General features: G+C 39.2%; 1 protein-coding gene across 1 annotated transcript; it reads right to left on the reverse strand.

Moving 5' to 3' along the window:
* Nucleotides 1-27569, reverse strand: RARS1 (arginyl-tRNA synthetase 1). The gene is made up of 15 exons (XM_027605138.2): nucleotides 27477-27569; nucleotides 25668-25802; nucleotides 23943-24131; nucleotides 22455-22563; nucleotides 21826-21926; nucleotides 21124-21245; nucleotides 19801-19921; nucleotides 17379-17508; nucleotides 16138-16242; nucleotides 12706-12884; nucleotides 12100-12209; nucleotides 7928-8033; nucleotides 1433-1605; nucleotides 1040-1287; nucleotides 1-239 (listed from the first exon to the last, which is right to left on the reverse strand). Exons 1-15 carry the CDS (start codon nucleotides 27540-27542, stop codon nucleotides 130-132), a joined length of 2004 nt encoding a protein of 667 aa, XP_027460939.2. The 5' UTR covers nucleotides 27543-27569; the 3' UTR covers nucleotides 1-129.

Here is a 27569-nt window from a genome sequence, read left to right on the forward strand (position 1 = left end):
AAAAAAACACGTTACGTAGATAGCTGACAAATTTCCTTTACTTATTTTTGTATCCACATGATTGTAAAAAAGCAGATAGTGTTAAATGGCTATTTTTGGTAAAAACACAGTGTTCAAACCTAAGAAGGATTACATTCTTTGAACAGGTTTTATTCCCAGGATATCAAACGCCTTGGCCATAACAGCAGCTACTGCTTCACAAAGCAGCATACGCCACATGTTTACCTTCAACACTTGTCCTGAGAAAATAAAAAAAGATTGATTTGTCTTTTAAAAATCATTACTGAAGAATCTTTTTTTACTTCCGTATTTTACTGAAAGATGAACAGCCTACCCCATCATGTTTTAGAGCTTTAACTAGAATTACCTCCACATTACAAAATAAAGATAATCCAAGAAAGAAAGGTGTTTCTGTTCAAGAAATCTGTTTCTAACTGATAAGGTGAAACAAGTTCTGTAATGATTTATCTTTCTTTTTAAACTCTTCAAGAGTTTTATCTTAGGTGTCATGGTTTGAAATAACTATAAACTTTAATTCCAGGATAATGGTGAGATTATTTTTTCTAATAAAGTTTCAGTTCTGAAGGATGACCCTCAAAAACACCCACTTGCCCTATAACAAATTACTTCAGTCTACTTCAGTAACTATGTAACCTTAAAGCCTAGGTAAGAAAAGATACCAGTTTTCTCCCAAGGGCAGTTTCCATTACCAAAAACCCCCAAAGACTCATTCTGGAACCCTGCTTTTGTTGGCATGTCCTACCCCTAGTCCTCTTCCAGTTGTTTTTCTATGGCTCCATGCCATGTGCCCGAGGGTGGGGAAACGACCTTGGGAATGAGAATTCCATTTATGCTTTTATGAGATCTAGCTGAGTTTTGTCTATTATATATGATATGGACCAGTATATAACTGTTTGGGGGAAAAGGGGGAGGGAGGTGTTCCAGTAACAAAACAAGTTGAAAACCATCTACACCCAATTCAAATAAATGCCTTGCTGGTGCCCTACCCCCCAATATGACCACTGAAAGAGACACTGACCAGTTTGTCGATCTTTCTCCACACAATAGCAGCTATCATAGAATTCTGTGAAAGTAGTTGCCAGCTCGTAGATATAATCACAGAGAGTGTGGAGAAATAAGTCATCTAAAATCTTCTGGAGAATCTCAGGAAACCGTAAAATGCACCGGCCTAGTTTCCATTCCTTCTCATGGTCCAAAATGATCTTGGTCTCTTGAGCAGCTTTCTGGAGCATCTCTTCATCAATATTGGCCAGACGTGCAATAGACCTAAGAAATCAGACAATAGCCATCATTCATCATTTTCTATGGTTAGGCACATTCTTCTCCACTTAAGAGATAACATAGTAAGAAATGACTGATATAAACTGGAAATCCTATCAACTGACTGAAAATAAAACACCACTACAATTACCTGATTCTAGTGAAGGCATACAACAAGTAAGCAGCCGTGTTTCCTCTGTCATCCAGCATTTTGTCAAAGGAGAAGATGTAGTCATTCAACCGGTTATGACAAAGATCAGCATATTTGATACAACCATAAGCAACAGATGTCTGAGCAGCCTTTAATTCTGCTGCGGTTAAGACCTTTTGGGGAAAAAAAAAAAAATACTTCACAGTTTACTGACCACTGCCTTTGTCCTGGTGTCTCAGGCTCAAGATAGGAATCAGAAGCATCTAATGATTTTCCTTTATCAGTTAATTTTAATAAATATCAACACTGAGGGAACATGGGCTAATCTACAAATAAAAGAATAATGAAATAGAACTCATCAGCTCTGCATAACAAAAAGTGTTTCTATGAGAACCATGATCTGTAAAATATGAAGTGTCAGCTTGTACTTTCCCCACAAAATATTCAGTAGATATGAAATAGAAAGCACCATTAGAGAAAGACAGATACCATATGAATTTGCTCATGTGGGACTTAAGAAACAAAACAAATGAACAGATTAAAAAAACAGAAAACAAACTGGTGGTTACCAGAAGGGAGGTGGATGGGAGGGATGGGTGAAACAGGTGAAGGGAATTAAGTCTACACTTAATCTTGATGAGCACCGAGTATGTACAGAATTGTTCAATCACTACACTATACACCTGAAACTAATAACACTCTATATTAATTACATTGGAATTTAAAAAACAAAACACGGTGTCAGGAGTAGGAGAAAGAACTCATGCATTGTTTTGTTAATATTTGGCCATGTATTCTGAAGCACTATCAGGCCACAAGTGATTAAGGTTCTGTTCTGGACATGGAGTAGCCTGTAATATACCATCATATACCAACCCTTCTACCAAAAGCAGCTATTTAAAAGTTGGGTAAATCATATGAAACAACTATATGAAGTCACCAGAGAACATTAACACAAGCAAAGTTTGAGGGGCTATATATAATCTTTGGGAGAAGGGAAACACAGAAGTTGACTGAGTTCCACATTTACCTGACCTTTACCCCTAGGACACTGTCCAAATCACTATGTGGTGGACAAATAGGGAACAAAAGCCAAGCAGAAATAAGTGTTCTTACTGGGGTAAGAAGACAGAGTTGAGTTTGGGGCTGCCAAAATAGACAAAAATCACCAAGAGGGAACCAAAGAGGAGTGAAAAACTCTGTGAACGCATTTCTTTAAAATCACCCAGTGGCTGGCATTAACAAGGCAGGATTCCCCAAAAATCCAGCTGGAAAGAGCAAGTGGGTGGCTGAACTGAGCAGATTTCAGCAGCTGTGTGAGGCTAGGGCATCCCAGCAGGAGCAAGGGGGAAGGGCACTAGTGAATACCCTGGTGAAACTCGAAGGGCCATATTTCACCAATAAGAACCTCACCCTAAGAGTAAAATTGAAATGCTTCATTCAGCCCTAACAAAGCCTAAGACTAAGACTGACAGAATTAAGATAATCAGCTGGTATGCTATCTGCCAGAGGAAGATTTAAATGATTGTTGGAGGGGCGCCTGGGTGGCTCAGTCGTTAAGCATCTGGGATCCCAGAGTCCTGGGATGAAGCCCCGCATCGGGCTCCCTGCTCCGCAGGAAGCCTGCTTCTCCCTCTCCCACTCCCCCTGCTTGTGTTCCCTCTCTCGCTGTGTCTCTCTCTGTCAAATAAATAAATAGAAACTTAAAAAGATTGTTGGAGGAAGATGACATTATACAGAACTTTTATAATTTTGCATTCACAACACCCAGCATCCAGTTAAAACAAACAAAAAACAACAACCCAGCCTAATAAAGCCAATAGATGTAACTGAAAATCAAGAGGGGGCTGGGTGGGAGGAAGATGAAAAAGAAAAGAGAAACAAAAATAACAAATGCAACTTTAAATCTGGAATTGCTTTAAATAAAGATATTGAAAAATACTAATTACAAAGGGGGAAAATATTAATTTTACACTGGAGAAAACTGTATCACCTTAACAAAGTGATCAAAATTAATGAACAATCGTTACACTTATCAACATCATGTGCCTCCTGAAATGAAGGATTCTAGAACTCATGTCTTGACAAGGTTGCATAACTTGAATTAATCATGAGGAAACAGCAAGTCCAGCTGAGAGACAGTGTACAAAAAGCTGACCAGTACCCTTCAAAAGTGTCAAGATCACAAGTCAAAGAGCAGGGAACAACCCAGATTTAGAAACATTAAGGAGACATGACAACTAACATCAACAGGTAATCCTGGCTTAGGTCCTGGACTAGAAAAGGAATATTCATGAGACAAATGGTAAAACCTGAATAAGATCTGTGGACTAGTTACTAGTCCTACATTAATTTTAATATGCTAATTCTGTAATTATACTATGCATACACAAGATATTGATATTTGGGGAAGCTACAACAGTAATTCCTTGTACTATTTTGTAATGTTTTGTATGTCTAAAATTATTTCAAAATGAAAAGCTCAAAGAAAACTATAATTAAGGTGTTTGAAAAATTAGAGGGGGGCCTGGGTGGCTCAGTCAGTTAAGCATCTGCCTTCGTTCAGCTCAGATCATGATCCTGGAGTCCTGGGATTGAGCCCCAGCATTGAGCCCTGCATCTGGCTACCTGCTCAGTGGGGAGTCTTCCTTTTCCCTGGGCTCCTCCCCCCCCACTTGTGCTCTCTCAAATGAATAAATAAAATCTTAAAAAAAAATTGGAGGAAAGGGGCAGAACTGTAGAAAATACTCAAAAGGAAGCAGAGGGAGGAAAAAAATATGGAAAAAAAAAAAAAGCAGAGGGGCGCCTGGGTGGCTCAGTTGGTTAAGCGTCTGCCTTCGGCTCAAGCCACCTGGGATCAAGCCCTGCCATTAGGCTCCCTCCTCAGCAGGGAGTCTGCTTCTCATTCCTCCCTGCTCCTGCTCTCTCTCTCAAATAAAAACAATTTTTTTTTATAAAGATTTTATTTATTTGAGAGTGAGCGAGCGAGAGAGAGCATAAGCAGGGTGAAGGGCAGAGGGGGAAGCCTGGGGAATCCAATGCAGGGCTCGATCCCAGGACTCCAGGATCATGACCTGAGCCGAAGACAGACAGTTAATCGACTGAGCCACCCAGGCGCCCCTCTCAAAAAAAATCTTAAAAAAAAAAAGCAGAGTGTGAGAGACATGTAGGATACACAGTCAAAAATTCTAACACAGTACTCCGAATTTTGAAAAGAACAGAATAGGGCAAAGATGCAATAATTTAAGAGCTATGGCTGAGAATTTTCCTAAACTGATGAAAGAATACAACCTACAGATTAAGGAAGCTCAGCTACTTCCCAAACAGGATGAGTACACCCCCACCACCCCCCCCACCCGCAAAAACCCTCAAACCACACTTCGGCCTTTCTTAGTCAAAGTACTAAAACAAAGTCTAAGAAAAATAGTAAAAGTAGTCTAAGTCACATTATCTTTTTTTTAAAAGATTTTATTTATTTGAGAGAGAGAATGAGAGAGAGAGAGAGAGAGAGAGCACAAGAGTGGGGAGGGCCAGAGGGAGAAGCAGACTCTCTGCTAAGCAGGGAGCCCGATGTGCGACTCGATCCCAGGACTCTAGGATCATGACCTGAGCCGAAGGCAGTCGCTTAACCAACTGAGCCACCCAGGCACCCAAAAGTCACATTATCTTTAAAGGAGCAACAATGAGACAACTGATATTCCAAGAAACTATAGAAGCTGGAAGACAATGGAATACCACCTTTAAAATGCTCAAAGAACAGGGGTGCTTAGGTGGCTCAGTTATTAAGCATCTATCTTCGGCTCAGGTCATGATCCCAGGGTCCTTGGGATGGAGCCCCACATCGGGTTCCCTGCTCCGTGGGAAGCCTGCTTCTCCCTCTCCCACTCCCCCTGCTTGTGTTCCCTCTCGCTGTGTCTCTGTCAAATAAATAAATAAAATCTTTAAAATAAAATAAAATAAAATACTCAAAGAACAGCTGCCGGGCCAGAATCCTATGCCCGCTAAAAATACTGTTCAAAACTAAAGGCAATACAAAGATGTTTTCAGACAAACAAATGTCAACAGAATTTATCACCAGCAGACCCGCACTACAAAAAAAATACTAAAAGGAGATCTTCAGACTGAAGGAAAATAATCCCTGATGGAAGCAAAAACACTTCAGGAAGGAATGAAGTGCATAGGAAAGGGTAAATATATAAATGTAAATGAATATTGATGGTTTGCAACAAATAATGGTTAAAAGACTTGAAAAGACCCTTCATAAAAGATATATAAATGGCCAATAAGCATTTAAAAAGGCAATCAACATGACTCACCAGGGAGACAGAATTTTGTTTTTGAGAGGGAGCAAAAGAGCAAGCATGCATGTGTGCATGGGGGGTGGGGGGTGGGGGGTGGGGGCAGAGGGAGAATCTTAAGCAGGCTCCAAGCTCTACTCAGAGCCCGATCTCAACGATCCTGAGATCATGACCTGAGCCAAACTCAAGAGTCAGAGGCTTAACTGAGCCACCTAGATGCCCCAAGAAATGCAAATTTTAATCACAGTAAGATGCCACTGCCTTCACCAGAAGACTGACAAATCCAGTGTTGGTAGATCGGGGCAACTGGAGCAATCATCATTCATGATGGGAGTGCATAATGGTTCCAATACTCTCCTTGGCAATTTTTAATGAAGTTAAGCATAAGCCAACTCTAGCCCTAAACCCAGCAATGATATTCCTAGATATATATCCCAAAGTAAAAGTGCATGTATCCAATAAAAGGGCTTTAACAGTATTGAAATTAACATTTTATTCATAACAACCAACGAATGGAAACAACCCTAATGCCCATCAACAGAATGAATGAACAAAATCTGGTATATTCATACAACAGAACACTATTCCTTTTTTTAAGATTTTATTTATTTGACAGAGAGAGACACAGCGAGAGAGGGAACACAAGCAGGGGGAGTGGGAGAGGGAGAAGCAGGCTTCCCACTGAGCAGGGAGCCCAATGCGGGGCTCGATCCCAGGACCCTGGGATTATGACCAGAGCTGAAGGCAGACTCATAACGACTGAGCCACCCAGGCGCCCCAAAAGAACACTATTCTTTAGCAATAAAAAGAAATGAACTACTGATACACCTAGAAAACAACACCATATTTTATGAAGTCCTAGAATAAATGAAAGTGACCCATGGTGACAGGAAATTTTCTGGGGTGATGGCTGGAGTTACCAGGCATACATATGTGTAAGAGATCATCATGTTTCACATTTTACTGTATGCAAATTGGCCAAATAAAAGAGCCAAAGCAGTTTTTATCATCATGCAGAGTAAACAAATTGGTTAGATGACCAAATTTTCCACCTTTCATCTGATTGTGCTAGATGTGCCTAAGCCAGAACTAAAAGGAAAAACTACTTTGGAGATACCAGCTGTGGAGACTTGGCAACCACCTAGCAGAAGCAGAGAGAAAAGCTATTTTACATTTCATTTTGTTGGCAATGGAAAGGGAGCAGGTGGGAACAATGTAGTCTCATGGCCTGCCTTCATGCTCTCTGGATTGTCAGTGATCTATCCGAACCAAATGAAAGGGCTTTCCCTCCCTCAAAGGACCTTCTTTTGTGTTTGGCTCTTTCATGTCTATATTTCATCCTACTCTATGTCTCTTTCAGTAATTATACTGTTTATAGTAGTTACGCTCATTCCAAAACATCACTATTGTTTGAATCTCAATTCTTGACCTTCCTATCTTAAAAAATGTTTTTCTTGTGTCTTTAACTCCTTTCTTGTCAAGTTTTCTTTATTTTGCTTTAATTACTCAAATTCCACACAAATCTAACCACAGTCCTTTTTAAGGGTGCTATGAAAGCCCTTTATGTTGTTGCCTACTCTGACAGCTGACAAATGGCCTTGGGTGGTAGGTGCTGACTGCTATGACTACTACTCTCCCAAGTGCTCCCCGAAAAAGGAACTCAGCAGATGTAGATCCTACCGTAGGCTGGAGAGTCTAACCTCTTAATCTGAAATAGCTTTGAATCATTGGTTCAAAGTAGTGACAGGAGAATGCCAACAAGAAGCAGAGATACTATGCCACTATTAACACAGGAAGAAACATAGCCTTTTTAATAGCCAGGAACTGTATTTTCCAAACTAAATGCTCAGTAAGGAAACAAACTTACTGTGCAATAAAATCTGAGTAATAGAACCTCGTCCTAAGTGGATTTGCTCCTCATAATGCTCCCCAGTTCTCTTGATAAAAACAAAAATGCAGGGCGCCTGGGTGGCTCAGTTGGTTAAGCAACTGCCTTCAGCTCAGGTCAGGATCCTGGAGTCCCGGGATCGAGTCCCACATCGGGCTCCCTGCTCAGCAGGGAGTCTACTTCTCCCCCTGCCCCTCCCCCCTCTCATGCTCTCCTCTCAAATAATCTTAAAAAAATAAAAACAAAAATGAAAAAAATCACAACACAACATACGTTACATGACAATCTGCAAACAAGGCTTAGGATTACCTTGTCTCTTTCTTTTTCCTTCAATTTGTCCATGGATCGTTTTAGTCCTTCTTCCAGAAGGTCTATGAGGCGCACTGTTTCACCTGAACGTGTTTTAAACTTCTTCCTAAAAAAATTTGAGTCTCAATTAAGTAGATTTTTTTAATTAAAGATTTTTATTATTTTTTGACAGAGAGATAGCAAGAGAGGAAATACAAGCAGGGGGTGTGCCGAGCAGGGAGCCCGACGTGGGGCTCGATCCCAGGACCCTGGGATCATGATCTGAACTGAAGGCAGACGCTTAACGACTGAGCCATCTAGGCGCCCCTCAATTAAGTAGATTTTGAAGCAGAACTTCTCTCTTAGAAAATCTTTGAAAATGAAGGTTTGACACTGCTTTATTCCAGTTGGCAAGAAGGGAAGATGCCAAAAGAAAGAGTGGTACTCTTAATTATCTTTCATCTATAGTCCTCAACTGAAAGCTTTCTATGCTTTAGGCTCCTAAAAGCATTCTCTTCATGTGGACCTATAATACACTCCCTAAAAGGAAAACAAAGACATTTGTTAATTTGTTTTCATGAACACAAAGTTTGGCTTATTCTGGCTTCTTAGAAAAATAAAATACATGTTTGCTCCTAGAACAGTTTGGGAACTAAGCAAATTCCTAACTGGAATCTCATTTGCATTTCTCTAGATAATAATCCCACCTGCTGAGGGTAACCAACTCTGGATGCACAACAGAAATCAGCTGAAGAGCTTAAGAAAAGCAGGCTGCCAGGGCTCCATTCAGACCCACTGAAATCCATCTCTGAGGATGGGACAAAAGCACTGAGGAGCACTATCCTGGGCAACATTACCATTAAAAGCAATTCACAGGGGCACCTAGGTGGCTCAGTCAGTTAAGCGTCTGCCTTCAGCTCAGGTCATGACGCCAGGGTCCTGGGATCAAGTCCTGCAACGGGCTCCCAGCTCTGCGGGGAGCCTGCTTCTCCCTCCTCCCTGTTCCTGCTCCCTCTCTAGCCATCTCTCTATCTCAAATAGATAAAATCTTAAAAAAAAAAAAAAAGGCATTTCACAAAAATTGGATTCTACTGGGGCACCTGGCTGGCTCAATTGGTAGAGCATGTGACTCTTTTTTCCTTTTTATTTAAAGAGTTCTTTCTTATTTTTTAAGATTTTATTTATTTGACAGGGGAGAGAGAGCACAAGCAGGAGGAGCAGCAGAGAGAGAGAGAGAAGCAGGCTCCCTGCTGAGCAAGGAATCATGGACCCGAGCTGAAGGCAGAGGCTTAACCCACTGAGCCACCCAGGCGCCCTGAGCATGAGATTCTTGATCTCGGGGTCATGACTTCAAGCCCTATGGTGGGCATAGAGATTACTTTTTAAAAATTGGATTTTACCTATTAAACAGAAGTTTGCACAACACTGAGTTTAAATTTTTTTTTTTTTAACATTAAAAATTCTTTGGGGTGGGTGCCTGGGTGGCTCGGTTGGTTAAGCAACTGCCTTCGGCTCAGGTCACGATCCTGGAGTCCCAGGATCGAGTCCCACATCAGGCTCCGTCGGCTTCTCTCTCTCTGACCCTCCCCCCTCTCATGCTCTATCTCATTCTCTCTCTCAAATAAATAAATATTATAAAAAAATTCTTTGGGGTGCCTCGCTGGCTCAGTCAGTAGAATGTATGACTCTTGATCTCAGGGTTGTAAGTTCAAGCCCCACACTGGGTACAGAAATTACTTAAAGATAAAATCTTAATAAAATCTTAAAAGAATTTTCAAAGCAATAATGGTACAAATGAAGCATGCTTTTCTATCCAACACAAAGCCCACCAAAATAATCAAAATACTTCCTATTAACGTTGTGTTTTCAGAGTTACCTTAGAAAGAATCTTGCCATTTATCACAGAATTAAAACTCCTTTATTACCCATGCTCTGAATACATTAAATACTTCTGTGGCTTTTCTTATGACATCCCCTAAGTAGTAGTGTTCAGCAACCTTCAAATCTTCTGCCTGATAAAATGTTACCCATCATAAAGCTAGACAAAATGGTAAGGGAGGCCTTCCCCTAATGTTGTCTCTATAATAACTGGTCTTTTCTGTTAGTCCTTATCTGCACCTGCCTTGAATTTTTGTGCATTTTTTTGGTGTTGGCTTATTCCTCAGACTAATGGTTCTGATATGAAGATCCGTATCTGAATATCAGAAGTTTTTCTAAAAAATACCTAATACTACTTTAGCACCTAATATGTCAATAACTCCCTTGGTGGGGCCTGGCATGTATAGTTTAACAGGCTCCCCCAGGAAACTGCTCATAAGACAGGCTCCTTCAAGGAAAAGGTCATGTTCTATTATCTTTGTGTATACACTGGAGCACCCAGCCAATGCCATGCACAGGTGCTCAATAAATAGGGGTCCAAGGAAGAAGAGGAAGATGACTAAAGGATAAACTATTTACTATTAAAAAACTTTAAAACAGAAAATTTCAGGGCACCTGGGTGGCTCAGTTAAGTGTCTGATTCTTGATTTTAGCTCAGGTCATGATCTCAGGGTTATGGGATTGAGCTCTATGTCAGATTCCACACTCAGCAGGGAGTCTGCTTGAGATTCTCTCCCTCTCCCTCTGCCCCTCCCCCCACTTGTGTGCTCTGATAAATCTTTAAAAATAAATAAATAAAAAAAGAAAATTTGACTGAGAAACAGCAGAATCTGAGCATTTTAATGTATATACTTTAAAATACGGTAAGCTGCCACTGGTTAACTATTAAAATTATTTTTCTTTAGTGGCCTACGATGCCATAATTACATGATGCTGAATGCAGAAATATGAAACAACAAGTAATCAAGGGGAAAAAATCCCTTAGCATTACATGATCAACAAGTTCAATGCCAAGATAAGAATATTGGTGATAAATGTAGATATAAAAGTAAATTTGATAATTTCACCCAACTGTAAGAATCATCATCTAAACATCAGTCCAAAAAATGAACAGTTTAGAAACTAAGAAAATATAGGCAATACTCAACTCATTGGTTAGTTTTCAAGCACTTTCTTAGGACAACCATGGACACCAAATAAGGACCTAGTGTCTTGATTCCAAAAAGTGCAGCTCTAGAGAAGAGTTCTACATTATATATAGAAGTTTGATGTTGATTCCAACAAGTCTGTGATCTCCATATAATCTGTATCTAAAATAATACCTTGACACACATAGCCTTTTACAATGCTTAATTAAGGCTTCTGTAACAATAGCTAACCAAGCATCCTGAGCAACTTCATGTGGTTTTTAAAACCATTACCACCTTTGTGTGATATTTGGGCTGTATCACTAAATCTAAAATGCCACAGATTTTAAGAGATATGATAATTAAATGGTTAAGTGATCCTAAGACACTATTAAATGCAAGATACTAAAAATTTTGTGCCTTTGAATTGATGAACACTGTCTATATATATATTTGCTTGTATTTACCTTTTATTTTGTAAACACTGAACAGAATGTGGGGAAATGACTGGAAAATAGAAAAATTGGAAATATATTAACATGTAGGTCTCAGGGCACCTGGATGGCTCAGTCAGTTAAGCTAGACATCTATCTTTGGCTCAGGTCATGATCTCAGGGTCCTGGGATCAAGCCCTGCATCGGGCTTCCTGCTCAGCAGGGAGTCTGCTTCTCTCCCTCTGCCCCTCCCCACCATTCTTTCTCTCTCTCAAATAAATAAAAATGTTTAAAAAACAAACATGTAGGTCTCAAACTTAGTATTTTTGAGATAAACATAAAAATAAAAGCTGTGAATTTTAAAAACTCAATTGGAATCTCAATAAATGTGTATCTGTTGACCAGGTGTTCAATTGTGAAGGAAAAAAAAGACATTTACAAAATGTTTGAAATACACTGTTAAGTATTCTGTTTGAAATCTGAGAAGGTACTATGCCAGACTTTACAATTTACTCTTTATAAATCCGTTAAGTCTATTTCATTCACCTTTGTCCAAATCTCTAAAAGGCCACATTCTCTAGCAGTGATAAGATACAGGTACAAAAAGCCTCAGTTGGATTCACCATTACCACATATACAGACTAAAGAAAATTGAGCATTTTAATTCTAATATGGTATCAAATGAAATGTAGCCTCTTCCAAAGAAATCTGGGGGTCAGGTACGTTATTAACACTCAAGACTTTCCAGACTTACTTGTCTTCCCCCAGCACCACACCAAATCCAGCATGAGATACTCGAGTTACTTTAGGGTCATACCAACCAGCCATTTGAGCAGCACCAAATACGGTCTGGAAGTGCACAGACTACAAAGAAACAAATAGCAAGTTACTTGCTAAGCTTTCTAGTAACAAACTTTTTTGTTTTGTGACTTAAAACTCTGTGCTTAGGAATAAAGATTTGTAAACTTTACTCACAAATCTTAGAAGGCAAGCATAATTATAAAAACTCTTCTTTATACCCAATATATGAAACGGTAAGAGCAGAACTGTTTTACTTTCTATGTCCGAAAGTTTTTAAAGTGGCTGAATTAAGGGTAGCTTCATGTGTAATAATCTCAATGAAATTTTAGGTCCACAACCACCCTTTCAAATAGGAAGGGTCACTGATGTTTATGGAAATAATCTGAAAAGCTGGGGAGTGTGACCAAATCCAAACCGTTTTTCCTATGTTACACTGCAGTTTTGAATTTTAGTCTTTGGGAAGACTTATAGTCTTCCAGTGCCAAATGCCACAAACCCCACCATACTGTCTCAGCTCCAAACAGATAATTTAAGAACACAAACAAATCTACAAACTCACTTGTCCACTGTCCACCACATAGATAATCATATCTGCTTTTTCCTCAAATAGTCTTTGCTTAAGAGCAGCCAGGTCAGATGTATCATAGGTATAACCTCCATCTGATTTTACTATGGTTAATGGTATAGAACATCCTGGGACAAACACAATCTTTCTGCCGTCATCCACTTGCACAAATCCTAGGAAAGAAATCTTTATTAATAATGTTAAAAGAATCCTGAAGGAGGGCGCCTGGGTGGCTCAGTTGGTTAAGCGACTGCCTTCGGCTCGGGTCATGATCCTGGAGTCCCGGGATCGAGTCCTGCATTGGGCTCCCTGCTCAGCAGGGAGTCTGCTTCTCCCTCTGACCCTCCCCCCTCTCGTGCTCTCTCTTTCTCTCTCTCTCAAATAAATAAATAAAATCTTTAAAAAAAAAAACCCTGAAGGAATATAAAAGATGAGTTATTATATTTACTAGAGAGCTCAAGAAATTACATTTTTCCCCCCGCTCTATGGCACTATGACCTACTATGAGTCTTGGAAAATGGCTACTGTCTGGGTACCCATGATGTTCTCAGGGCATAGGTGAACTAGCCTGGCAGTTTTCTGGATTCACACTACACCTGGCTCCCAAACTATTTATAAAACACCTCACAAAAAAAACCAAAAAAACACCTCACAGGGTGCCTGGGTGTCTCAGTCAGTTATCTGACTCTTGGTTTCAGCTCAGGTTATGGTCTCTGGGTCCTAGCATTGAGCCCTGCATTAGGTTCTGCACTCAGCACGGAGTCTGCTTGTCCCTCTCCCTCTGGTCCTCCCCCCGCACTCTCCCTCTCTCTCATAAATAAAAATAAAATCTTAAACACCTTACTGGAGGGCGCCTGGGTGGTTCAGATGGTTAAGCGTCTGCCTTCAGCTCAGGTCATGATCCCAGGGTCCTGGGATTGAGTCCCGCATTGGGCTCCCTGCTAGGCGGGGAGCCTGCTTCTCCCTCTGCCTCTGCCTCTCTCTCTCGGATTCTCATGAATAAATAAATAAAACATTAAAAAAAAAAAAACCTTACTGGAGCCCACCTACTCAAAGACACAGAAAACGGAAATCCATGCCCTGTTTTCAAGTTAGAACCATATACTTCCTCTGGGGAAATATCACTGCCTCCTGAACTGTACTGAAAGGAAGTGAAAACTGTACCAGGATCCAGGAAACAAACATGGTAGGGTTTAGCATTTGGAATAACTAGTGGAAAGAAAACATAAAATCATGTTCTTATATTCCTGTTGAAAAAGGCAAAACTCTTTGATGCAATAAGGGACAAGAAAGAACATGACAATAACAAAGCTATCACTTGATTGCTACTATGTACGAAATTTCATTAAGTCTGCTATGCAGCAAATATACTTAGTACTGGTTTCTTACAGTTTAGGAATCTGAGGCCTGGTAAGGCAAAGGCAGTATAAAATGGTAGTTAAAAACAAGTCCTGAATGTGAAGAAAGGGGAACCCTCTTGCACTGCTGGCAGGAATGTAAACGAGTACAACCACACCGGAGAGCAGTACGGAGGGTCCTCAAAATGTTAAGAATAGAACGATCCTGCGATCCAGCAATTGCATTACTAGGTCTTAACCCAAAGAATAAAAAAATACAGATTCCAAGGGAAACATGCAGCCAGATGCTTACAGCAGCATTATCAACAATAGCCAAACTATGGAGAGCCTAAATGTCCATCGAGTGATGAATGGATAATGATGTGGCATATAAATAGAATGGGATATTCCTCAGCCATCAAAAAGAATGAAATCTTGTCATTTGCAATGACGCGGATGGAACTAGAGGATATTATGCTAAGTGAAATAAGTCAGAGAAAGACAAATACCATATGATCTCGCTCATATGTGGAATTTAAGAAACAAAACAAACGAACATATGGGAAGGGGCAAGAAAAAAAGGAGAGGGAAACAAGCCATAAGAGACTCTTAACAATAGAAAACAGAGGATTGATGGAGGTAGGTAGGGGGTGAATGGGCTAGACAGGTGATGGGTATTGAGGAGGGCACTTAATGATGAGCACTGGGTGTTGTATGTAAGTGATCAATCACTGAACTGTACTCCAGAAACCAATACTGTACTGTGTTAACTACCAAAAAAAAAAAAAAGCTGAGGCTAGACTGCCTAGGTTTGATTCTCAGACTTGTTATTAGCTTTATGACCTTGGCAAGTAACTAATTTCTCTGTGCTTCCTTCTCATCATTAAAAAAGTCCCTAAAATTTTATTACCTTAAAAGTATAATCCCTAGGCCACAGACTGTGATTAATAAATACCAATTCCCATTCAAGGAACCAGGCTTTCTTGGAGGAGACAGGTTAGCTGATTCTAGATCTGAGGCAGGAAACATACAAAATAATCTTAGAATGTTGTGTACCTGAAAGTAAACTATCAAAGACTATAGAGGTCAAGAAAAAGAAAAAACAAGACATCCAGTTTGAGGAGGCCACCTTTAGCCAAAAATGGGACAGTGAGAAATAAAAAGTGTGGGGCGCCTGAGTGGCTCAGTCGGTTAAGTGACTGCCTTCGGCTCAGGTCACGATCCCGGAGTCCCACGTTGAGTTCCGCATCGGCCTCCCTGCTCAGCAGGGAGTCTGCTGCTCCCTCTGAATCTACCCCCTCTCATGCTCTCTCTCAAATAAATAAATAAAATCTTTAAAAAAATTAAGAAGTGTAATAAAAGGTAAATGATTAAAAATATAAAATATTTGGTGATGAATGGATCTTTTTAATAATGCTAAAAACAACTCAGCTGAATCTGGAAGACGCTAAGAAACTAACTTACTATCCTGAAATTGATGAATTTATACTGCTTGTCTTTTGTGAACTGTACTTCAGGGTAACCCAAAATTTTGTGGTAATGTTTGGCACAGGAGAATTCAAGATGTAATAAAGAAGGAACAACAAAACACTATCATTTTCCAACCTTTAATGATAATGGATCAAAGTCATGATCATCAACAGCTGCTAAAAACAATAGGGGAAGGTCTAATAGGAAAATGTGTGGCTAGATCAGCCTGACACCTGAACCTACTAACCCACCTTAACACAAAGAAAGAGAATCAGACATTGTTGGACTGATTGCAAATAAACAAAAGACAAAGAAAGAAAACACAAACCATAATTTAAATCAAGCCTCTTCAGAAGATACAGATATGAGGAAATGTTAAATAATACCATGTGGGAAATTCTCTAAGACAAATGGCCCAGTTTCTTCAATAACGAAAGAAAAAGCAGGGAGTGGGGAGGGACCCTATGGATTTACATAATTTTTAAGATGTATATTAAACGTACAGACTGAAAAAAAAACCCTAATGATTAAAAAAGATTGTAATATTCTCTCCACTTTTGCCTATGTCTGAAAATTCCCAAAATGAAAAACTTAAAAAAAAATTAAGTAGAATGCCTACCTTTATCTTCAAATTCCTTTACAATGCCATTCATCCTGTCTTGATAGAAGGATTCCCCTCTCTCTATTAAAGAGATGTCCAATGCGTCATAGATTTTATTAAACTCTAGGGAAAAAAGTCACCAAATTTAAAAAATTTTTTAAGAATTTAAACAAATAGGAGACATACATCTTACATTAAGAGAAATTTATTATTTAACTGCAACATTTTAGTGGCGCCTAGATGGCTCAGACGGTTAAGCGTCTGCCTTCGGCTCAGGTCACGATCCCAGAGTCCTGGGATGGAGCCCCACATCGGGCTTCCTGCTCAGAGGGGAGCCTGCTTCTCCCCCTCCCTCTGCAGCTCCCCCTGCTTGTGCTGTCAAATAAATGAATAAAATCATAAAAAAAACCTGCAACATTTTATTTATTAAATAAGCTCCCCACTTAAAAATATGATAAAGAACATTATATACATACTGCCATTTTGAAAATGTAAGACACCCGTCAAAATATTAATAGTGAGACTGTATTTTTTTTCTTTTTCCCTGTCCACATCTGTTTTCTACAAGCAGCAGGTGCTTCTTGTGTAACTTTAGAAATGTTATCCTTAAAAAATGTAAATGAAAAGAAAAAATGAACAGGACTTTCTTATTTGAGATCAAATTAAAAATTTTCTTATAATTTTTTCTAAATTGTATCATTTACCTGCCTAGTCATGCATCAGTCATGCAATACTACCTATGGTAGCATTATAAAACATTTTAACAAACTAGTAGTGCAAAATAGCCATTGTTAGCCTTCTTTTCCAAAAATTTATTGGCTATTCTTACCCATTTATTCTTCAAACTGACCTTTAAAATTATGTTTGAAAACTGAAATTGTCTTATATCCTGTTATTTATTTCTCTTCACTTTGGTCTGACACATTTCTAAATAAATTTATTCCAATGTGTTTTATAGCTTTGGTTGCTACTATGAATAGGATTTTCCCTCTTTTCTTTCCTAATAAAAAAAAAAAGTTCTTGGAATTGAATTTTTTTCCTAATTAATTTTTTTGGTTTCTAAGAAAGTTAAAATTTGCTCTTATCTTAATAAACTTTCTTAATAGTTGTTTCAGTGTCAGAAAATATTTAAAAAAAATCTATTTGCCAGTCTTTTAAAGTTTAACATGTCATTAAAGGTCAGTTTGAGTAAAGACCCAAGGAAACTACACGCAATGATATTTCTTGGATGAATGAATCAACGAAGCCCAAAAACTCACCTTGGCGGGAAACATCACAGATAAGTTTCCAAGCTTTTGTAATATCTGGATTTTTACTTTGGAGCAAAACTACACACTGGTATGCCCGCTTCTTAAATTCCTCCTCAGTATCAAATCTCTTCTTGGATTCCTATTTTTAAGAGGAAAAAAAAAAGTAATGTTTGTAAAAAGCCAGCCTTTTATTTCTAAAACAAAAAGCAAACACACAAACAAACAAAAAAGGTGAGGAAAGTGAAAATTTACAACACCAGTACAAAAAACAGAACAGGTGCTCTATCTCAACAGTCAAAAATAGTTAAAATGAATGTGCCAAAGAATGCTATTACTTCTTTTGAAATCATTTTTCTTGAGAATACCGAATTCTCATCACAGTGCTACCTTCACTTTTCCATTCACAAAAACCTTCTTCACCCCAATGATTTAAGAGTAATAAAGAATAACTAACAGGTAGAGCTGAATTTTCTGTGCTTCATCTTCTATTCTGGATATGGTCCTGGATGAATAACTCATTTTTTGTACTTAAAAATAATATTGCTTTCATTGTTTCTATCTATTCTGAAAGTAACACATGCTTACTGCAAAAAAGGAAAAAAATATATATTGTTAATTCTACCCCAACCTAACCAGGGATAACGTTTTGCTGCATTAATTCTAGACATTTCTTTGCAAATACATACCCATGTGTTTTAACAAAAACTGGAATATACAGTTTTTCTTTTACTGTGTTTTATAACATTAGTTATATAATTGACCAGTCTCACATCAGTAACATACTGTTTTCAATTTTTTCATTAGAAAATACTTACCAAGACAAACCCCAAAAAACAGTAACAACAAGAAAAAACCACACAAATGTTTACTTTTTAATGCTGTAATCCTATTCTTGGAAAGTTGTCTCTGAAACAAATAATGCAATATATGTTAAGGAAAAAAAAAAGGAAGAAGATAGCAGGAGGGGAAGAATGAAGGGGAGTAAACCAGGGGGGGAGATGAACCATGAGAGACTATGGACTCTGAAAAACAAACTGAGGGTTCTAGAGGGGAGGGGGGTGGGGGGATGGGTCGGCCTGGTGATGGGTATTAGGGAGGGCACATTCTGCGTGGAGCACTGGGTGTTATGCACAAACAATGAATCATGGAACACTACATCAAAAACTAATGATGTAATGTATGGTGATTAACATTAACAAAAAATTTGAGGGGGAAAAAAAAGGAAATAATTTTATGGGGCGCCTGGGTGGCTCAGTTGGCTAAGCGACTGCCTTCGGCTCAGGTCATGATCCTGGAGTCCCGGGATCCAGTCCCACATCGGGCTCCCTGCTCGGCAGGGAGTCTGCTTCTCCCTCTCACCCTCTTCCCTTTCGTGCTATCTCTCATTCTCTCTCTCTCAAATAAATAAATAAAATCTTTGGGTGCCTGGGTGGCTCAGTTGGTTAAGCGACTGCCTTCGGCTCAGGTCATGATCCTGGAGTCCCAGGATCGAGTCCCACATCAGGCTCCGTGCTCAGCAGGAAGTCTGCTTCTCCCTCTGACCCTCCCCCCCCCTCATGTGCTCTCTCTCACATAAATAAAATCTTTAAAAAATAAAATAAAATCTTTAAAAAAAAGGAAATAATTTTAAATTATATGTACAAGTTGTCTCAAAGTTGTTTACTGAATGGATAAAAGCATTCCAAAAATGCAGGGAGGAAAATAACCCAATAGGGATTAATATAAACTTCAGTACATCAACCCAACAAAACAATGTGCAGCCAAACCATATAGTAACATGAAAGTTGATAATGAAATGTTAAACACAATAATTATATTATCATCACAAATGATGTAATAAGGATTTGTATATGGATGTCACAAGTGAAAGTTGACCAGTGATTAGTTTAAAATTATGGTTTACAGTACATTTGTCTTTTAAAAACTATTCTTACATATACTATAACATTGTCAACTTATATAAAATTGAGATCAAAAAAATTTTTAAATACTAAAATGTCTTTTGATCAACAAACTTCTAAATTCACTTAATAATGGGTAATATGGTAGAGTTCAACTTTTAACATACACCAATTAAAAATGCAAAGATGATGGGGCGCCTGGGTGGCTCAGATGGTTAAACGTCTGCCTTCGGCTCAGGTCATGATCCCAGGGTCCTGGGATCGAGCCCCACATTGGGCTCCTGGCTCAGCAGGGAGCCTGCTTCTCTCTCTCCCTCTGCTTCTCCCCTGCTCATGCTCTCTATCTGTGTCTAAAATGAGTAAATAAAATCTTTAAAAAAAAAAAAAAATGCAAAGATGCTGTGTTCAGGGGCAGAGAGTTGTTTTAACCCCACAGTAGCTTCAAATACCATTTCGAACTCCCTAAAGAAAACTAATAATTATTACGAATGGTAAACACACAAATATTGTAACAATAAATGGTATCTAACCTTGTAAAAGGCCTGAAGATCCCCAATAGGAGGTGAAACTGTTAGGTAATCTGGAAATTTATCTTGCAGGTGAGCGATGAGCATGCCAAACTGGGTCCCCCAGTCTCCTACATGGTTTAATCTAATGCCAATCAGAAGACAATCATTTAAAAATGACAAACACAGACATCACATTTAGTAACATCTTGTTTACTCAGTTGTCTCCAACTGGTCTGCAAGCTCCAGGAGAGGCAAGGACAATGTCTGTACATTTAGAAATGTTTACCCACTGGGGCACGCAGGTGGCTCAGTCAATTAAGCGTCTACCTTCGGCTCAGGTCATAATCCCAGAGTCCTGGGACTGAGTCCGATGTCAGCCAGCACTCTGCTTCTTTCTCTGGCCCTCCCCCAACTTGTGGTCTCTCTCTCTCATTCACTCTCTCTCAAATAAACAAAATCTTTACAAAAAAAAATATTTAAAATGTATACCCACTGACAGAGTCTGCACATAACCAGCCTCCAGGATTTGTGGTCAATGAAGTTCCTATCAATGGACTATGATTTGTTTATTGTGTAGTTAACTGAGACAGACAGGTGAACCAATGTTGATCATTACTTTATGAAAATTTAACTTTTCATCCAATTATCTTAGTGTGATTTAGGCCAATGTCTAAGACAGGTGAGCCAACGTCAATCATTACAATTTTATGGAAATTTAACTTTTCAACCAATTACCTTAGTGTGATTTGAGAACCAATGTCAGTGGACAAAATTCTTCAAAATGTGTCAATCCAACCACTTTACACCCCTTACTGTTTTTAACTAATCTCAAACCACCAGATCATCTCTTAACTAGATTATTACAATAGTCTTCTAACTTACAGTTCTGCCTTCTTTGCCTAGTTTCTTCCCGGATGCCAGACTAATCCTTAATTAGATTACATTGCTCCTCCTAATTAAAATTCTCCAATAGCTTCCCATCACACTTAAGAATAAAATCCCAATTTCCTACCATGGCCTACAGGCCCAGCATAATCTTTCCTGCCTACCCTTCCCCCTAGTAAAATATAACTCCATGGATACAGGAAGTACTGAAGAAATACTTGTGGAATGAATGGGGGAGTTTTTCCTTGGCTCCATCCCCAGTCTAAAAGGTATCTCAATACGCCTTTACAATTAGCATGATCCCAGTTTAGAGAAGCCCAGGACATAATTTATTTAAAAAGCCCACTGGGTGATTAGAAGCAGAACCATACTTATCAATCACTGATTCAGTCAAAGACTCTTTCTCAAGCAACATTTCCTATTTTCTACAGAAATTTCTAAAGGGAAGAGCACATATACCTTAGCACATCATATCCTGCAAATTCAAAGAGGCGGCACATGCTCTCTCCTATGATAGTTGATCTGAGATGGCCTACATGCATTTCCTTAGCTATGTTGGGAGAGGAGAAGTCAACTACAACCTGAGATAGAAAGAGGGGAAAAAAAAAAGTTTTTTTAGACAGTATACTTTAATTATTTAAAGTGATAAGTATAGGTACAAAGGCAATTATGTTACAATATATAAATCTATCGAAGTAACACCGTGTACATCTTAAATTTTAAATTTGCATGGTATGTCAATACCTTCAATTAAAACAATTTTTTAAAGGGATACAGACATTTTATTCTGCTAACATTCATTAATAACATTTAAAAATAAACTCAGACTTAAATAACAGCTTAGGTTGTAATTCAACTCTGTTAGATTTCTGGTGGATCTACTTGTCCATGATTAATTGGATCAAATTTGTTTATACAAATAATCTATCCTCTATTTCAGCCAAACCTCATAAATATCAGCTGGCTACTTCAAATGTCTTGTGGAATAAAGTGAAAAGAAAAACCACGTTGCAAGATCCAAGCAAAAGGCTATTTCAGTTATGTTCATAACCCTGAATATTAATGATTACATCTCAATATAAAAAGTGACTGCCAGTTCCCTCCCAGCCCTTGTCATACAGCTATAAGGTGTTAATATATCATTGCAAATTGTGCATATACCTTTTTATTCTCTCCAAGGGCAGGCAGTTTAACACCATTCACCAGGAGATTGGTCAACTGTTGTGATACAAAGTCCTTTCTTAAGTGGACATTAATAAAACCTAATGAACAGTAAGAGAGAAAAAAAATCAGATAGCTTCCTATCTTAGAATTCTGATTGCTCACTTCCAAAGACTTTCTCAATTTCAATTATGCTGGCTCTAGAATGCTGATAAGGCTCTGGCAAAACTTAAAGACTCCAACACCACCTGAGGCCCTCTAGTTAACTCCCTCTTCCAGTATCTATTTCAAACATTACCACTCTCTTGAAGCTTCCTACTTAATCCTGGGCCCCCCTTCACTCTCAGTGTATGATTTGTTGGTGGACCTTTTATCACAGATTTATCTGCCATTATCCATCTCCTTTTTGCTAATGAAAAACTGAGTCACAGGGAGGTGAAATAACTCATCCAAGATCAGGTACCTCAGTCTAGACTAAAACCTCAGTTTCCTAACTCTCAATCCAAGGTGTTTCACCACCTTGTTCAGTATACCAGTTTAAACCTACATTTGTATGTTATATGGTTCCTTTTATTTCAAAAAGGACCCAACATCAATACAACTACTTAAGAAGGGTAACACTGTCATACCAGGGCCGGCGATTTCAACTTTTTCAACACATTCATTGTCTGGGAGGTGTTTGGTAATGTTTTCGGCAATTTCTCTTGGATTAACTTTCTGTTCCTTGGTTTTGAAGATCTATAACACAATGTAAAATGATTCATTACACAACAGAGTTCAGCAAGTTACTCAGAAATACACAACTGATAAAGCATGAGATGCATGTGACATTAAGACCCATCAACAGGCAGAAGCAAAGAAGTCCAATGACCTTGTAGATGGACAAATTAAAGCATCAAGCACCAACAGTGCCAAGAGGAATACAAAAGTGCCCAAGCCACATGATCTCCATTTCAAAATGTGCTGCCACACATTATCTATTAACTTTTATAAAGATTTAAAATCTTTAGTTAGGGGGCGACTGGGTGGCTCAGATGGTTAAGTATCTGCCTTCAGCTCAGGTCATGATCTCCAGGTCCTGGGATCGAAACCCACGTCAGGCTCCCAGCTCAGCAAGGAGTCTGCTTCTCCTTCTCCCTCTGCCTCTCTCTCTCTCTCAAATGAAAAAATAAAATCTTAAAAAAATAAATTAATTAAATTAAATCTTTAGTTATGATGCTGGTTTCCAGGACATTCACATTTGGGATTTTCCAATCATGAAAGTGTGCAATATTCAGGGTTGCGTAATAAAAATAGTACCTTTATAACCTTAACCACAAATTATACAATTTAAACTGGGGAATTCTGGGGCAACTGGGTAGCTCAGTTGGTTGAGCATCGGGCTCCCTGCTCACTGATCATGGAGTCTGCTTGTCCCTCTCCCTCTGCTCTTCCCTTCCCCGCTCCCTCTCTTGAGTAATTAAATAAAAATTAAAAAATGTGGGCGCCTGGGTGGCTCAGCCATTAAGCGTCTATCTTCTGCTCAGGTTATGATCCCAGGATCCTGGGATCGAGCCCCTCATCGGGCTCCCTACTCAGCAGGGGAGTCTGCTTCTCCCTCCACCCCTCCCCCCTGCTCATGCTTGCTCACCTTATATATAAATTTAAAAAATAAAAAATAAATTAAAAAAACTAACTCAAAATGGCTATTAAAAAAAAGGGGGGGATCCCTCTAACTGAAAGTGAAATACATAAGCCCACCTCAGAGATACCACAGCTGCATCACATATGTAATGGGGACACTGGCTGGTAAATGGCTAACTTGTAATCTCTCACCTTCCAATACTCATCAATAGCACACAGCAATCCTGGACATAACAGGAGGGAAGTACCAAGAGTATCAACTACCACCCTTAAATACTGAAAATACATGTAAAATATACATATAAAATTTGAATATTCAAACTTGTGTTTTAAAATTAAAAACATACTTCCTCTTTTCTCAAGTTTTTCAGAACTGTGGAAAATGTTCTTTTCATTGAGAATACAATTTGCTACTATTTATGTAAGAAGTAACGATGATGATTAATGCTTAAGAAAATCAAATCACCAAGAGTGCTTTATAATAATACAATCACCTGAGAGATACCCATAGCACTATTACACTGATAGTCCCCAAACTTGGGCTGCTGACTTGGTGTCACTACCAGAGGAGGATTTTCCAAATCTGGATATGCAGCCTTAATGGCACAACCAAAGACATCTTGCAGTTGGCTATTGATGTTAATCATAGTTTTAGTTGGTCTGGTTCTTTCTGCTTGAAGACTCTGAGAAAAGAATGAAAATGTCAACAAAATATTAAATTATCCCATACGAAATATTCCCAAATATTTTGAGAAACCTTCAAATGTCCTGAGAAGGTAACACACCAAAAGGTAACATACATTGCGCAATGCTCTCATATCTGGGAAATGCTGAGAAACATATTAGGACAACCATCCAGTAAGTGGTTCTCAGTCAGAGCATGTGACCAAAGTGACCAGGGAAAAGAAGTTAGGGTGAATGAATGGGTTCCCACACAGTATTTTGTTCATCTATGACTTGTTGTTTTCTGTTGTTTGAGTACCTTGTGTTTAGCTACTGTTTCTCAGTAGGGCAAAGTATTTGTCAAAGAACCAATGGGCCCCCCCATTACACTGACAGCATTCTGTCATTTACACATTAGAACTAATATGCATTATGGAAACGTGTATTAGAATACACTGTACTTTGGGGTGCCTAACTGGCTCAGTCGGTAGACCATGGGACTCTTGATCTTAGGGTTGTAAGTTCGAGCCCTACGCTGGGTGTAGAGATTACTTAAAATCTTAAAAAAAAAAATGATAATAAACTGTTCTTCTTTTGTGTGTTTTTCCTCATACCCTCTACCACACAGACATCTAATAATACTTCTGAATTAAAATAAATACAGAAATGAAGATAAATAAGTGCAGAATAAATGAGGTAATCAGAAAAGTGAGGTATTTGGAGGAAGACTCCAAGGAAAAGAAATGTTATTTTAGAAGACTCAAAGAAAAAGCTATTTCAAGCAAAATAGATCCCAAGTAGGTGATTAAAAAGACTTCATGGGAGTGGGGTGGGCAGAGTCTAAGATAAATAAATGGAGTCAGCTTTGGAAAAAAGAATATAATGCCAGTACAGCCTGGCTGTAGTACCCACATACTGGAGAACAATTATCGGGGTGAGGTCATCCTCCAGGATGTGTCATCCGCAGACTTGAAAGGCAGGCCAAGAAATTAAAACCTCCACTAAAACAAGCTCAGTTTTTGACAAAACTGATAAACACTGTTAGATTATAAGGTTATTAAATAACAAATACAGCACAAGCTTCGTGGAAAAAAAAAGTTCTGAAATATTAAGTGGAAAAAACTGAAATATGACACTATGAAATATAAAATTGTAAAATAACCAGCTTAGGGCAGAGAAGGACTGTGGGTATATTCTAATATTTTCTTTTGATAGAGGAAATTATTTAAAATTCAAAAAAACATTTTTTTAAAAAAGGGACTGGCATAAACTATTATAAAGAAACGTCTCAACCTTATTTTTTACTTCAAGCTGGTCAAATATTTAGTACGATCAAACATTTCAAGGGGCCCTGGAAGGACAAAGCTACACTAACTTCTCCATTACTTGCACCAACAACTTAGTCCTAACTAGTCTAAGGCAGGGGAAAAGATAGGGTATCTTTCCTCAGGTCTCCATATTCCTCAGGGTATACTTTCTGAATCTTTGATAACAAAAGTTTTTTAAAAGATACAATAATTCAAATTACAGAATGAAAAACAATCTGCAGTACTTACCTTTCGAAGGATATTCAGTCGATACTTTAATTTTAAATTTTCTTCTCGCAACTGCTCCAAATTTGGAGAAGCTTCTAAAGAGCTGCAGTTTTTTAACCGATCAATTTCAGCAGTCAGAGACTTAATCTCTTTTTCCTAAGGAAAAGGCACTTTGTTCAGTCCACAGTCCACTTATGATTTTCGACTTCCCTAATGTGATAAACTGTACCACAAACTTATTCTTTTCCTCTCCAACGGGGCATGGCAGAGGTGATGGGATTGAAGGGACTTCCCTTTGATAAGCTGTGATTTTCCCTCGAGGCTGATTACATCAGCATATTATCCTTTTGTTTTTGCTTTTTTGTAAAAGGTTTTATTCGTTCATTTGTCAGAGAGAGAGAGCACAAACGGGGAGGGCAGGCAGGAGAAGCAGACTCCCCATTAAGCAAGGAGCCCTATATGGACCTGGATCCCAGGACCCTGGAATCATGACCTGAGCTAAAGGTAGATGCTTAACCAACTGAGCCACCCAGGCGTCCCAGCATATTATCCTTTTGTGTGAAAGAATTAAGTGTGTATGTTGGAGGAGAGGAACAGGGGTGTCAAGCACATAATGGGATAAGCTTTTTTCCTGTTTCTTTGGTCTTAGTAAACCACTCTGATTTAATGAGAGCATCAGTTAAGTTCAAGAGTGACCAACCTGACTTAACTACCACATCTTAGGACTTGGGACTCTTTTAAAAAGGAAATGCCTTTTGCCACATTTAATATACTTCAAGTGCCTTTTGCCCTTTTTTAGACAAAATGACTTTCCAATTTTTCCCTTAGTTTCCATTGTCTCAGGTCCTAAACCAAGTTTTTTCTCTAATACCTAAAACTAAAAACATGCCAAGTCAGAAGACAATAAAGCTTCCAGCTTAAGAGAATTACTAAAGGGGAGATTCCTCACCTGAAATTTGAGAATGTTTACCAGGAGGTAGCTACAGCATGAACAGGTTGCCATAAATGAGCATATATTATGTTCCACGCACAGAGCTAAACATTCTCCAGAAATCATCTCTATAGTTCTTTATCACAATCCAATGGTAAGGTACTTAACACTCCCACATTGACAAAGAATATATGGCTCAAAGCAAGAAAGAACTTGCCATTTTACTTGACCAACTTGTATTCTGTGATTGCTGATTTGGTACACAGCAGTTCCCTTGATGTAAGTACTTGAATCACTTTATTACCCCTCCCCACCTGAGCATAAAGGTAATGGAAGTGTCCCACTTTCACTTTTATAAGCTGTGACTGTTCTTCCCCCAGGAATACTGACAGTGGAGGGCAAATGAACCACTGTGTGGGTTTTTTTAGATTCCTCTTGCTCAGTATCAATGGAGAGAACGGCTGAGCTGCGAACCAGGACCCAAGGCCCCCCGCTCTTATCCCACTTCCCTCTCTGCCTGACCCCCCCGCATCCTGAGAGAGCACGTGTGTGCGGGGAGGGAGGGGCACAGTGGGGAAAGCCTGCACTGGACACGCCAAGCTGCAGCGCCGCCAAGACGCTGGTTTGGGGGCTCCAGGAGAGGACAAGGACCTCTACGCCGGGGATGCTGGTTTGGAAGGCTGAAGATCATTGTCACATGGGCCTTGTTAGGATGGGTTTTTCCTCTCCCACTCCGCAGGGCCATCCCTGGGACGGTGTTCGCTTCCGAGGTAGCACAGACCCGGATCTTGGGACAAGGCTGCCCGCGCCTGGGGGGGGTGTCCCGATGCTGCTCGTGGAGCGGGGCAGATCCTAGCCCTTCCCCTCCCAGCCTCTTCACGGGTCCCATGTGGTCCTACCTGCTGCAACAGCCTTGCGGAGCACTGAGCCACCAGACCTTCCATCCTCCTGTCAGCAACTAACATTTCAAGTGTCCGGAAGCGGAAACGACC

Source organism: Zalophus californianus, chromosome 5 (genome assembly GCF_009762305.2).
Source record: "Zalophus californianus isolate mZalCal1 chromosome 5, mZalCal1.pri.v2, whole genome shotgun sequence".
In the NCBI taxonomy this organism is placed as follows: Eukaryota; Metazoa; Chordata; class Mammalia; order Carnivora; family Otariidae; genus Zalophus; species Zalophus californianus.

What these genes read in the sequence shown, in the direction of transcription:
- RARS1 (XM_027605138.2), bottom strand. Translation starts at nt 27,542, where the DNA reads ATGTTAGTTGCTGACAGGAGGATGGAAGGTCTGGTGGCTCAGTGCTCC. An exon ending in GACTGAATATCCTTCGAAAG is followed by an intron (nt 24,132 to 25,667) that starts GTAAGTACTGCA and finishes TTCTTTTCTCAG; the next exon opens with AGTCTTCAAGCAGAAAGAAC. An exon ending in GTGGTGCTGGGGGAAGACAA is followed by an intron (nt 8,034 to 12,099) that starts GTAAGTCTGGAA and finishes AAATTTTTTTAG; the next exon opens with GAAGAAGTTTAAAACACGTT.